General features: G+C 35.0%; 1 protein-coding gene across 1 annotated transcript in view; it reads right to left on the bottom strand.

Annotated features, from left to right (window-relative positions):
• Window positions 1-13352, bottom strand: part of Ppn (proteoglycan-like sulfated glycoprotein papilin) — a 264027-nt gene that overhangs the window by 155020 nt on the left and 95655 nt on the right. Inside the window, exons 21-23 of the mRNA XM_089091753.1 lie at window positions 6532-6708; window positions 5391-5567; window positions 3040-3225 (exon numbers count right to left, since the gene is read on the bottom strand). Of these exons, the coding sequence (XP_088947879.1) occupies window positions 3040-3225; window positions 5391-5567; window positions 6532-6708 (540 nt within the window). The remainder of the gene's footprint in view (window positions 1-3039; window positions 3226-5390; window positions 5568-6531; window positions 6709-13352) is intronic.

The following is a 13352-nucleotide window of genomic DNA, read 5'->3' as shown; positions in this document are numbered from 1 at the left end:
AATCCACCCCAAGCACAAAATAACCACCTTCCAAGAAAAATGTCTGTATACTTTCAAATAACAAATACTCAACGTAAACAATGGACTAATTTTATAACTTACAGGAGACCGGGGGGTCATTTTACCCCTAAAGACATAGTTATTGGGTCTTTCAACTATGCTGAACAAAATGACTATCTCAAAATTTTGATCGGATAACTTTGGGGGAAAAAGAGGAGCGGGGTGGGGCTAGATGCCCTCCGATCGTTTTGGTCACTTAAAAAGGGCACTATAACTTTTTATTTCAATTCGAATCCATCCCCTACCGATCTTCTAGGACCATCATTCCGATATGATTACCCCTGGGGTAAAATCAAAACAAAACAAAAATAAATAAACACACATCCTTCTTCTGGCCAAAAATGCAAAATTCCACATTTTTGTGTATAGAAGGTAGAAATTTCTACGGTAGGGTTCTCTAAAACGCTGAATTTAATGGTGTGATTTTCATTAAGATTCCTTGAATTTTAGGGGGTGTTTACCCTCTCTTTTAAGAATCAGTAAATCTTCTCAAACTCGTAACTTTTGATGCATAACATTAAAGTTAATTAATCTTGTATGTTTGGAAACAGTATGATAAGCTGATTTTTTTAGTGTATCTGTTAATGTCAGATTTCCGTTTTCTAGAGTTTCGATTACTATTGAGCCGGGTCGCTCCTTTACTCACAGTTCGTTACCACGAACTGTTTGACTAATTAAATTAAAAAAACAAGTTTTTTAAACTGAAAGCAAGGAGCGATATTAAAGCTTAAAACGAATAGGAAGTATTCAATATATGGAAGGAACGGTCCACACCACAACGCCTCGCTCTCTCCGTTATAGTTATACTCTTTCTCACAACTCTATTCTTTTTAAACAATAAAAACTTTCGTGTAAAGAGCGCGGCGTTGAGGAGGGAAGAGCCCCTTTCATATACGGAATAATTTCTATTCGTTTTAAGTTTTAATGTCGCTCCTTACTTTAAGTTTAAAAAACTAGTTTTTTTAATTTAATTTCTGATCGTTTTTTAGTTAATGCAGCATTTATTTTGGCTCACCGTCATTGAATAAGTAAGCAAAATTTGCATAAAAATTTTACTCTTCTTTTACTAAATGGTTGTCTCGAAATTTGGTTCTGACGTAATTTACAAATTAACTTAAGTAGCAAACTTCTATATTCGTATATTTTTTTTCTGGCAAAAAATACAAAGTTGTAGATTTTTGCAGATATGAGCTTGAAACCTATGTAATAGGGTTTTCTGATACACTGAATCTGACGGTGTGATATTCATTAAAACTCTTTCACTTTTAGGGGATGTTTCCCCCCCCCCTTTAAAAAATCAGGTAAATTTTCTCAGGCTCGTAGCCTTTGATGAGTAATACTAAACTTAATAAAATTTATATATTTAGAATCAGCATTATAAGCCCATTCTTTTCATACATCAAAATTCCGTTTTTAAAAGTTTCGATTACTATTGAGCCGTATCTCTTGTTTTTTTATTGTTTTTATTATTACGTATATGTTATTACGTATATGAGGGGGTTCTCCCCTTAGTCAATACCACGCTCTTTACGTTAAAAGTTTAAAAAAAATTTAATTCACAAACCCCTGAATCACAAAGGCCGTTAATAAGAATAAATAGCTCTTATGAAAGTACTAAAAAATCTTTGGCTTAAAGAGCGAGGTATTGACTAGAAGGTGAACCCAATCATATAGCTAATATTTTTTTGTTCGTTTTAAGTTTTGATGTTGCTCCTTACTTTCAGTTGAAAAACGTGTTTTTTTATATTTAATTTCTGATTTTTTTTTAAATAATGATGGGAAATCCGGCGCCCCCTTCATAGCAATGTCCCTTCTCCAATGAAAACTTCCTTCAGAAAAAGATCCTCCCATATAATCCCCGAACCACCCCCACCCCCCACTGCTAGAAAAAATTCCACCTTAAAACGTCTGTATACTTCCCAATAACCAATACTATATGTTAACATTGGGCAAAGGTCATAACTTGCAGCCCTCCCCCTGGGGGCTTTGAGGGATTAAGTCATCCTAAAAGACATAGTTATAATATTTTCGACCATGCTGAACAAAATGGCTATCTCAAAATTTTGATCGGGTGACTTTGGGAAAAAAATGAGCGTGGGAGGGGGCCTAGTTGCCCTCCATTTTTTTTTGTCACTAAAAAGAGCAATAGAACTTTTAATTTCCGTTCCAATGAGCCCTCCCACGATATTCTAGGACCACTGGGTCGATACGATCACCCCTGGGAAAAAGGAAAAAAAAAAAAAAACAAAAAAAAAAAAAATAAACAACCATCCGTGATCTTTATTATGGCAAAAAATTGAAAATTACACATTTTTGTAGATAGGAGCTTAAAACCTCTTCAGTGGGGTTCTCTGATACGCTGAATATGATGGTGTGATTTTCATTAAGGTTCTATAACTTTTAGGGGGTCTTTCCCCTTTTTTTCGAAAATCAGTCAAATTTTCTCAGGCGCGTAACTTTTGATGGGTAAAATTAAACTTGATGAGATTTATATATTTGAAATCAGAATTAAAACCTGATTCTTTTGATGTATCTATTGGTATCAAAATTCCGTTTTTTAGAGTTTCGGTTACCATTGAGCCGGGTCGCTCCTTACTTACAGTTCGTTACCACGAACTGTTTGATTAAACAATAGAGGCTTGTGGGTCTAAAAGAGGGTAAGAGTGTCCCTCCCCAAGAAAAATGAAATCACCTTAAAAAGGTTTCAAGGTGCATAAACACGTTTCTTTTTTTAGCACAAATCTAACCCCTGAATGAAAGACCACTTCTTCTAGACTGCCCCACTATCTAGAAATGATTAGGGCGGGGATTAAGAATGTTCTCTTTCACACAAAACAACTGAAAATGCAAGTTTTTTTGGGTGCGTAATGTGTTGAAAATAGCAGAAAAGGATAATCTTCAAGGGAGGAAGAACTAATTTTGTGGATGAAGGAAATTCACAGCAAAATAATAAAATTTTAAATCTTTATTCTTTCGTACCTCTTGACCTTCCAGTTCCAGTTGAATTGCATCTCTGAAGACATTCAGCATTTGTACCAAAGTTATTTAAATTTGCTTTACATCCACCATACGCAAACTCCCGGCAACTTGCTGTGGCAGCATCATAGTAGAATCTTGTGTAGTTACCATTACATGGTCCACGCTCTGCGGGCTGTTCACATACATCTGTCACAACAACAAAAAAATTTCAGTCAAACACATGTAATGCATATGTTCTTAGTGTGACAAAATACAAATATGATCAATTCCCGATACTTAAAGGTCACAAGGCTCGGTAGCCTATTTCCCACTAAACCTTCCCCCACGTACACACTTATTGATTGAAACTTAATTGAATTCATTTAGGTGACAAACTAAATGACAGATTGGAGATAATGCGAGGATTAAGGAAAGGAAGTCTATATTTTTTTTTTATACACAGAATATTCATAAAGTCTCTTTACAACTAAAAAAACGTATTACAAAGGCGGCTGTTGAAATATTTGACAAAGGTTTGTTGTATTTGAATCAGTGCTTATGAAAGTTATTTTTCACTTTGTCAAATAGACTTCTTATATGGGCGCCTTAATTGCACAAAGTACATCAAGACGACACACAATTCTTTGTCGCTTTTGCTGCAGGACAACCTTATCAGTAGTAAGGCATCTAGTACCACTGATTACACATGTACTTACACAAGCCTGAGGCATGGATATGCGTGTAGTTTAACCGGTACATTGGCTTACCACGGGTCAGTCACCTATTACTACGAACGGTACATTCCTTACCAGACGGGTTTCTAAGGGCAACACCCACGTTTTGGTACTAGGAGCGAGATTGTGTGATGCAATCTGACTGGTTTCGTTTCACGGGTTCATTAATAGAACGACTAATGTTTTTGAAAAGGGTAATTACTTCTAAGTTCAATAACGAAATTAAACTTCCGATGGTTAAGAAAGCGTAACGGGTAATTAAAGTATGAGGAATGGGATGCTATAATTAGAATGGTTTTAAGTTGAAAATTGTGACGTAAAAATAACTCTATTTGCAAATTTTTTGCGAAAAGTTATTTGCGTAAAGGTATTGCGTTGGTTAAGAAAGCGTAACGGGTTAAGAAAGCGTTAAGAAAATACTAAGGGTATAAAGTATTTTTTCCAGGAATGTTGAGAAAATAGCGACGAAGACCACAAAGCTTTCCCATCAAAAGCAACGAAAACACGAAGGATAATAGGGAATTCATTTTGTAAGACAGTGAAGATAATTTGAATGAATATTTCGGCCCTATGTCCAAGGGCCGTCCTCAGCAAGACAAAATATATAAAGAAAAAAAAAATCACAACAACAGGCGACCAATCAAACCAACAAGCACAATTTTTTAAAGCAGTCCCAGCATCCTTACTTCAGCGAGGTTCAACCAGGACTCTTCAACCAGAGCTGAAGAAATCAAAAGACACTGTTTGCATCTAGGTTATCAAAAAGATGTATGTGCAATATCTTATGCAATATATTAAGTCAGATGATGTTTCAAGTGTAAAACGATCAAAAATCACTATTAATAAATAAATGAAACTCAAAACGAACAGAAATTACAATAAATAGCCAAGTCAAAGATAAGACGTGCCGAAAGTACCATAAAAAGAAGTAGAAATAACGCCCTCCATGCCTTCTACAGGCCAGAATTTAGTTTGTACTTTACTGAAAACAAATTTCATTTCGAGCTGTGTGTTTTATTTCTCATAATATCAAAAACGAAGATCACAATTATAACCAAGACTACTCAACCATCAAATGAATGTGGATTGACAGTTTAGCACTTTCGTTCCTAAAAGTAACAACTTTTAGGATTTATTAACGTTACAAAAGAGATAACCTTTAAAAAAAAAATTTTTCAGTAAAGTACAAATTACGTTCTGGTCGTTGGAAGGCACAGGGGTGTTAGTTCTACTCATCTTTGTGGTAGTTTTTGATCGTTGCAGAAACGGTTATTTCGTTATTTATTATAGCCACTTGGTTACAATAAATAAGGTTAATTGTTTATCACTTGGTTATTTATTGTAATTTCTGTTTGTTTTAGATTTCATTTATTTATTGATAATGATTTATGGTCATTTTATGCTTGAAATATTATTTAACTTTATTTCTGCTCGTCTTTCGTTTAAAGTAGCTCTTTACTTTTCTTTGAAAAACCTCTTTTGTAGAAAAAGTTTTTCGAAATTAATATAATAATAATTATATTTAGTTTATATTTAATAATTATAATCATATTTAATAATTTTATTAGTGTAGCCTAATAAATTATACTGTAATAATTATAATTAATAATATTGAAAATAATAAATGAAAAAGCTTACCAAGCTTCTGAATGGTAACGCATTTTGATTCACAAGCTTGTTGAGATTCAAACCTGTTGTTGTTACCAAGACAGCCACCATAAGTAAATGGCTTACAAACTCCTAGGGATGGCTCGTAGTGCCACGAGGGGTAAGAACCCTCGCATGGACCTCGCACCTTTGGTAAATTACATGCACCTGAAAGTAGGATAAGATTTTTCTACCTTTTTATATAACTGATGAATCTGGTTCACTAGAATAGTGGGATTCAGTCACTTTCTCATCTTCCTCATTCCACCTATTTTAAATTCTTGTTTCACCCAAAAAAATTTATTATAAGCAATTGACCAATAATTCTTATCCAAATACGCGGAAATGGGATAAATCCTTGTTTAACAGCAATTTTGAAATAGTATCAATTTGACCTATATCTAATAGCAAAGAAATTAGACGTTGAACTAAGCTATAGCATAGTTTCGCACAGGTATGCAATTTTGGTGGGAGGGGGCAAGTGGGGGCCATCGCCTTCCTAATTTTTTTAAACCTCTATGAAATACAACTTTTTTGACATAGTCAATGAAAAAGAATAAAAACAACATAAAATGCCCCCTTGGATTTTGAAAAGCACACTTTGCCCCCCCCCCTCTTTACTTTCACATCAATTGACGTCCCTAGCTTTTCTAAGTCTTTTAACGGATCGCTTTACCCCCATTGGAAGTTTTGCAAATTGCACATAATTTATTTGTCATAAATTGTTTACTTTTTTGTTATTATAGATAAATGCTGTCAACAAAAGATATGGTAGATATTGACAATACCCTAAACAAGGCTATAAAGACTTTAACAGTACCATGGGCGCCCATAAGCTGAAATCCTGGGGGGGGCAAACCTCGTCTAATTGGCACTTTCAATGCTATATAATAGAAATATCAGAACAAAAATATAAAAATAAGGCAACATCATTCAGCCAGGGGGGGCGCCCCCCTGCCCCCCCCCCTATGGGCACCCATGAACAGAACCAAAACTAATAAATACCTTATCCATCACAATACCTATACACTACAAGGACAAAAAAATGCAAAGGTAAACCCAGAAGCGACTCAATGAAGAGTCGTTTAAAATAAAATCTAGAAATAAAATAAAAGAAAGAGTAGAAACTTACTTGGGAATTCTGGTTCGACACAGGTAGATTTACACTCGTCCTGTGACATGAATCTGTTGCCATTACCCTCACAGCCTCCGTACCAGAATCTAGAGCATCCACCATATTCGGTGTCAAAAAACCATTTTACAGTGAAGTTGCGACAAGGTCCACGATCTTTCTCCAAACCACAAATATCTAGAACCAAAATTTAGTATGAAAAAGAAATTTGTTGTTAGTTTTAATGTCGATACACAGAAAATATTTATTTTACCGGAATTATGCTTTTGTTTTCACCCAAGCACCTTCTTCATATATCAAACGAAACGAATGCTTATATCAGTAACTCTCAGCTAATCATTAAAGGAATTTAATGCCCCAAAGAATCACCTAATCTCGTCTTTTATAAACTCTTTAGTTTGTTTGACCAAGCCATTTAGAAACGAATGGGTGATCTTGTCATAATTTTTTGGGTTTGGATAAAAGATCGAATAAATGAAAGAAAACTAAGAGCCGACACCTAGATTTCCAGGAATCTTAGAAAAACCACTTACCCTCCTGTAGATGTGCCGGAGATCGAGATATTCAGTTTTAATGAAAGTTGTGTTATTAGAAAGTGTGAATTTCTGTTTTCAATTAAACGGAGTAGAACTTTCTTTTTAAAGTTCAGAAAAGGGTAGTCCCTAAAATTCTCCAGCATACCTGCTAGTAAAACTCCAAAAATCAGCCCATAAGAAATGTCGTTTAAAAATGTGCACCTTTTGGGAGTTCCCTATGGTGCACCCAGATTTTTGTTGAAAACCTTGCCAACGCATTTTCACTTCTTTTCGATCAAATTTCAAAGTCAACCCACAAATTCTCAACAGCTGTCAATGATAACTATTCCTCTGGGAGAATTCGCTAATGGACCCTTTGAACTTTCTTTCAGCATTAGCCCCGTATCTCAGCAAATCAATGCGTTAAGATCTTACATCCTTTGACAGAAAACAACCTTACCGAATTTCTTATGCCGTTCTATTGAAGCACATTTCTTCTCTGTACAATGATCAGTGGTCCAAAGACGTTCTGAGATTTTCTTTAATGCTCCATTCCTGTTTTTTGATTAAATAAAAAAACAAGTTTTTTCAACTGAAAGTAAGGAGCAACATGGAAATTTAAAACAAACAGAAATTATTACGCATCCGTGATCTTTCTCCTCGCAAAAAATGCAAAATTCTACATTTTTGCAGATAGGAGCTTGAAACCTGTAAAGTAGGGTTTTCCGATATGCTGAATCTAATGGTGAGATTTTCATTAAGGTTTTATGACTTTTATGGGCTGTTTATCCCTTTTTTCGAAAATATGGCACATTTTCTCAGTCTCGTAACTTTTGATAGACAAGACTAAACTTAATGAAACTTATATTATTTAAAATCGGCATAAAGATTTGATTCTTTTGATGCATCTATTGGTCATCAAAAATCCGTTTTTTAGAGTTTCGGTTACTATTAAGCCGGGTCACTCCTTACTTACAGTTCGTTACCACGAACTGTTTGACTAGTCAAAGTGCTAAAATCTTTCTTCTTTCTGCTCAGATCATCCTTTTTTTTCTTTATCAAAGCCGTAAAACCTCACTGCCAAATAGAACATTTAAAAGAGAACTTTTATGAAAATCTCATCAAATCCGTTTTTTAGAGTTTCGGTTACTATTAAGCTGGGTCGCTCCTTGCTTAGAGTTCGCTACCACGAACCTTTTGACTAGTCAAAGTGCTAAAATCTTTCTTCTTTCTGCTCAGATCATCTTTTTTTTTCTTTATCAAAGCGGTAAAACCTCACTGCCAAACAGAACATTTAAAAGAGAACTTTTATGAAAATCTCATCAAAGTCCTTAGACTGCAAATTAAATAAAAAAAAACAAGTTTTTTTAACTGAATGTAAGGAGTGACATTAAAACTTAAAACGACAGAAATTATTCCGTATATGAAAGCGGCTGTCCCTCCTCAACGCCTTGCTCTTTATGCTAAAGTTTGACTCTGTCTCACAACTTTATTTTTTAAAACAATAACAAAAATTAGATTTTCATATTTATTAGATTTTCGACTATGCTGAACAAAACGGCTATCTCAAACTTTTGATTGGGTGACTTTAAGAACAAAATGAGCGTGGGAGAGGGCCAAGTTGCCCTCTAATTTTTTTTTCACTTAAAAAGGGAACTAGAACTTTTAATTTCCGTTCGAATAAGCCCTCTTACGACATTCTAGGACTACTGGATAAATCCGATCACCCCTGGAAAAAAAAAATTAATAAATAAATAAACACGCATCCGTGATCTTCCTTCTGACAAAAAATATAAAATTCCACGTTTTTGCAGATAGGAGCTTGAAACTTCTACAGTAGGGTTATCTGATACGCTGAATTCGATGGTGTGATTTTCATTAAAGTTCTATGACTTTTAGGAGGCGTTTTCCCCTTTCTTAGAAAATAAGGCAAATTTTCTCTGGCGCGTAACTTTTGATGAGTCGAACTAAACTTAATGAAATTTATATATTTGAAATTAACGTAAAAATCTGATTCTATTGATGTATCTCTGGGTATCGAAATTCCGGTTTTTAGAGTTTTGGTTACTATTGAGCCGGGTCGCTTCTTATTTACAGTTCGTTACCACGAACTGTTTGACAAAAAATAAAAAATTCTACATTTTTGCAGATAGGAGCTTGAAACTTCTGCGGTAGGGTTCTCTGATACGCTATTGGCATCAAAATTCTGTTTTTTGGAGCTTTGGTTACTACTGAGCCGGGTCGCTCCTTACCCTCTCAAATTGTTTAAAAGAATAAAGTTGTAAGACAGAGTCAAACTTTAGCGTAAAGAGCGAGGCTTTGACGAGGGGACAACCCCTTTCATATACGGAATAATTTTTGTTCGTTAAGTTTTAATGTCGCTAATTACTTTCAGTTAAAAAAAACTTTTTTTTATTTAATTTCTGAACGTTTTTTAATTGATGCAGCTTTGATTTTGGCTCACCGTACAGAATAATTAAAGCGGAGGATAAATAGGGAGTTCGCCACCTAGTCAATACCTCGCTCTTTACGCTAAAGTTCGAATTTTGTTCGAATCACAAACCCCTGAATCACAAACGACGGTTAATTAGAATAGATAGATCTTTTGAAAGTACTAAAAAACTTTACCGTAAAGAGCGAGGTATTAACTAGGGGTGAACCCCTCATATACGTAATAATTTCCGTTCGTTTTAAGTTTTAACGTTGCTCCTTACTTTCAGTTAAAAAAGCTTGTTTTTTTTATTTAATTTCTGATCGTTTTTTAAAAAATACTGGGAAAACCGGCGCCACCTTCATAGCAATGTCCCTTCCCCCAAGGTAACAACCTCCATGGAAAGATTCTCCCCCGTAACTCCTATTCCGACCCTCTCCCCCCCAGCCACAAAAAATTCCTCCTGAAAACGCCTCTATACTGCCAAATAACCAAAACTATATGTAAACAATGGGCAAAGTTTATAACTTGCAGGAACTTTGGGGGGATTATATCATCCTCAAAGACATATTAAGTAGATTTTCAACTATGCTGAACAAAATAGTTATCTCAAAATTTTGATTGGGTGACTTTGGGAAAAAATGAGCGTGGGAGGGGGCCTAGTTGCCCTACAGTTTTTTGGTCACTTAAAAAAGGGAGGTAGAACTTTTAATTTCTACATAATAGTTTCTCGAAGTTCTAGTACCACTGGATCGATAAAATCACCCCTGGGAAAAAAAAACAAAAAAAAACACACAAATAAACGCACATCCGTGATCTTTCTTCTGGCAAAAAAAAAAATACAAAATTTCACATTTTTGCAGATAGGAGCTTGAAACTTCTATAGTGGGTTCTTGGATACGCTGAATCTGATGGTATGATTTTCATTAAAGTTCTATTACTTTTAGTGGTTGTTTCCCCCTTTTTTCGAAAATAAGGCATATTTTCTCACGCGCGTAAATTTGAATGGGTAAGACTAAACTTCATGAAACTTATATATTTGAAATCAGCATAAAAATGTCATTCTTTTGATGTATCTAGACGTATCACTATTCAGTCTTTTAGAGTTTTGGTTAATATTGAGCCGGGTCACTCCTTACTCACAGTTCGTTACCACGAGCTATTTGACTTGTCAAAGTGCTAAAATCGTTCTTGTTTCTGCTCAGATCATCCTTTTTTTTTCTTTATCAAAGCGCTAAAAGCTCACTGCCAAATAGAACATTGAAAAAAGAACATTGAAAAGAAAATCTCATCAAAGTCCTTAGACTGCTAATCAGAGTAGAATGAAAAAAGATATTTGTAGAAAACAGCCTAAAAAATAATCCTAGTTCTCAGATTTTTTTTTAAAATCGTTTTCTTTCAAAAAATGTGAGATCTTGGCACATGGATCTGCTAAAACACGGGGTTTCTATTTGGCAGTGATCTGCAAGATTTTAGCACTGAAAAAACGACAATCTAAGCAGAAAGAAGTAAGATCTAAGAAGTAAGAAGTAAGTAAGAAGAAAGAAGTAAGATCTAATATGCAAGATCTTAACCTTTTAATGAGTCAAAAATGCGATTAAAAACTAGAAATGACGTCATCCATCTCTTAGTTTAAGGTTTACGTTCTTTTTGCACGCCTTGGACATATTGTTTTTGATAGTCTTATGATTTTAATATTTCAATGTCACATGTTAATTTGCTTTAATTCTATAGCTGAGATATACCTTTATTCGTTCACCGAATTATATTTATGAAATTTATATGCATATTGTATTCAGACTGTAGAATATGATGAAAAGGCACAAAAATGTGCGAAAATAGAAAAATTTCCCTCGCTTGTGAAGCGAGTTTTAACGTGTCTCTAAGAAAAAGTCTAAAGAGAATCATAATTTTAGTTCAGTGAATTGATAGATCTGAAACTAATGAATCCACTGGTATAAATATCTAAGCTTTTTGATGGAAGTTACACCTGCTGGCTTGAAAAGTAAATGAATTTACGCTGAGGCGTGTAATATCGTTGCTGAGAGAGTGGAAGGTCCTCTCTTATTGTGGAAGCGGTAGTTCATTTTGGAGAGCTTTATTTTATTTTGAAAAGCAAACACATAAAATGAGCCCTTCATCCAAAAGTATTGTTATACAGAAGTTAAACTTCAATGTAAACAGTTAACGTTGGAGGCGGTTACCCCCTCATATTTAAAAAGATACGGGATATGGTATTAAAATAGAATAAGATAAGATAAGATTTATTCATAATCAATTAATCATACAAGAAAATACATTGTGCTAATCCCCCAAAGGCTCCTAGGCCTGTAATAGAGGGGGAATACATACCGTTTAAATCAAACACTAAATCAATAGAAAAACATTAAAATAGGCCTAAATTTAATAATCAAATAAATACATACAATCCGTTCACAACACTCCTAATCCCCCTCGAAAGGCTCCATGGCCAGGGATACAAGGGGGATTTTTAGTTAAAAAAAAAAAAAAAAAAAGAAAATACAATATATCCAAACAACCATAAAAAAGAAATCAATCGCTAAACAATATATAAAATTAAAAAGAGACCATACCTGAGACCTGGGAGTCATAGCGCAGAGAAGACCACCATAAAAGAAAACTAAACATTCAGGGCACATCAACTCCACAAAAAAAAAAAAAAAAAAAAAAAAAAAAAAAAAAACTATTCTGTTTGATTCTTAACTAAATGGTCCTTAAGAATCCTCTCGAAAGTGCCAAACGAGTGGCATTTCTGTATTGAAGAAGGCAGGGAGTTCCAAACCTGATGACAAGCGATGAGGGGATTGAAATCTGACCGCACAGTGGGAGTAGGAGGAATGCAGATATTATGTGACGAACGAAGGTTATATGGAGCTGAATTAGAAATAATCTGAGGAGCTGTTTGAAGAGATTTTGGAAGATTGCTATGAAGCTGATGAAAAACAAAAGAAGCACAAGAAAGAATGTAGATAGACTGTAGATTTAGAAGCGGTCTTGGTGAAAAACGGTTGGTGTCCATAACCAGACGCCGTGCTTTATTACACATGACAGAAAGCGACCATAGTGTAGAAGGAAAAGTAGACATCCATACTGTGGGGCAATAAGAGACATATGACTGGACAAGGCAGAAAAAAAGAAGCTTCAGAATAGATCCAGGAAAGGTGTGTTTAAGTTTTCGAATGACACCCAAACTCCTTGAGACCTTAACCCTAATCATGGCTATATTGTGTCTAAACGAAAGGTTTTCATCAAGCAGGATACCAAGATACCAGACCAACCGATTCTTTGGTCTACACAAGGAGCCTTGTGACACCTGAAGCTGTGCCAGTTGAGGGAAAGCTACACCAATTCGAGAAAAATAAGAAAATGTGACTTGGCAACATTCAAGGCCAAGTGATTCACCTCAAACCATGAAACTACTCTCTCAAATATTACCACCAGATTAGACCTGATATCACATTCCGTCTTCCCTAGAGTCCCAAAAGTGCTGTCGTCAGCAAAAGCAACGAGGCAATCTTCATTAGAAGTAGCATTGGGACACGAAGGAACATTCGGATGACACAGATTGCAGCATACCAGAGGACTGGTGTTCTTGACTGCTGAAATCAGATCATTGACGTAAATCAGAAATAAAACGGGGCCAAGAACAGATCCCTGGGGGACGCCATATTCCACTTCAGAAGGGCTCTGGAAAAGCGGATCAATTGAAATAAGTCTACCAGAAAGATATGATTCAAACCAAGAGAAAATATTTGATCTTATACCAATATGCGATAATTTCCAAAGAAGAATCTGATGAGTCAAAGAATCAAAAGCTTTACGAACATCCAAAAATAAAACCAAAATCTATTGCC

The sequence above is a fragment of the Artemia sp. Qi Xiang Cuo genome, chromosome 7 (genome assembly GCF_049724085.1).
Source record: "Artemia sp. Qi Xiang Cuo chromosome 7, ASM4972408v1, whole genome shotgun sequence".
NCBI classification, from domain to species: domain Eukaryota; kingdom Metazoa; phylum Arthropoda; class Branchiopoda; order Anostraca; family Artemiidae; genus Artemia; species Artemia sp. Qi Xiang Cuo.
Note: the sequence above shows the minus strand (reverse complement) of the source record. Positions and strands in the feature narration are given on the sequence as shown.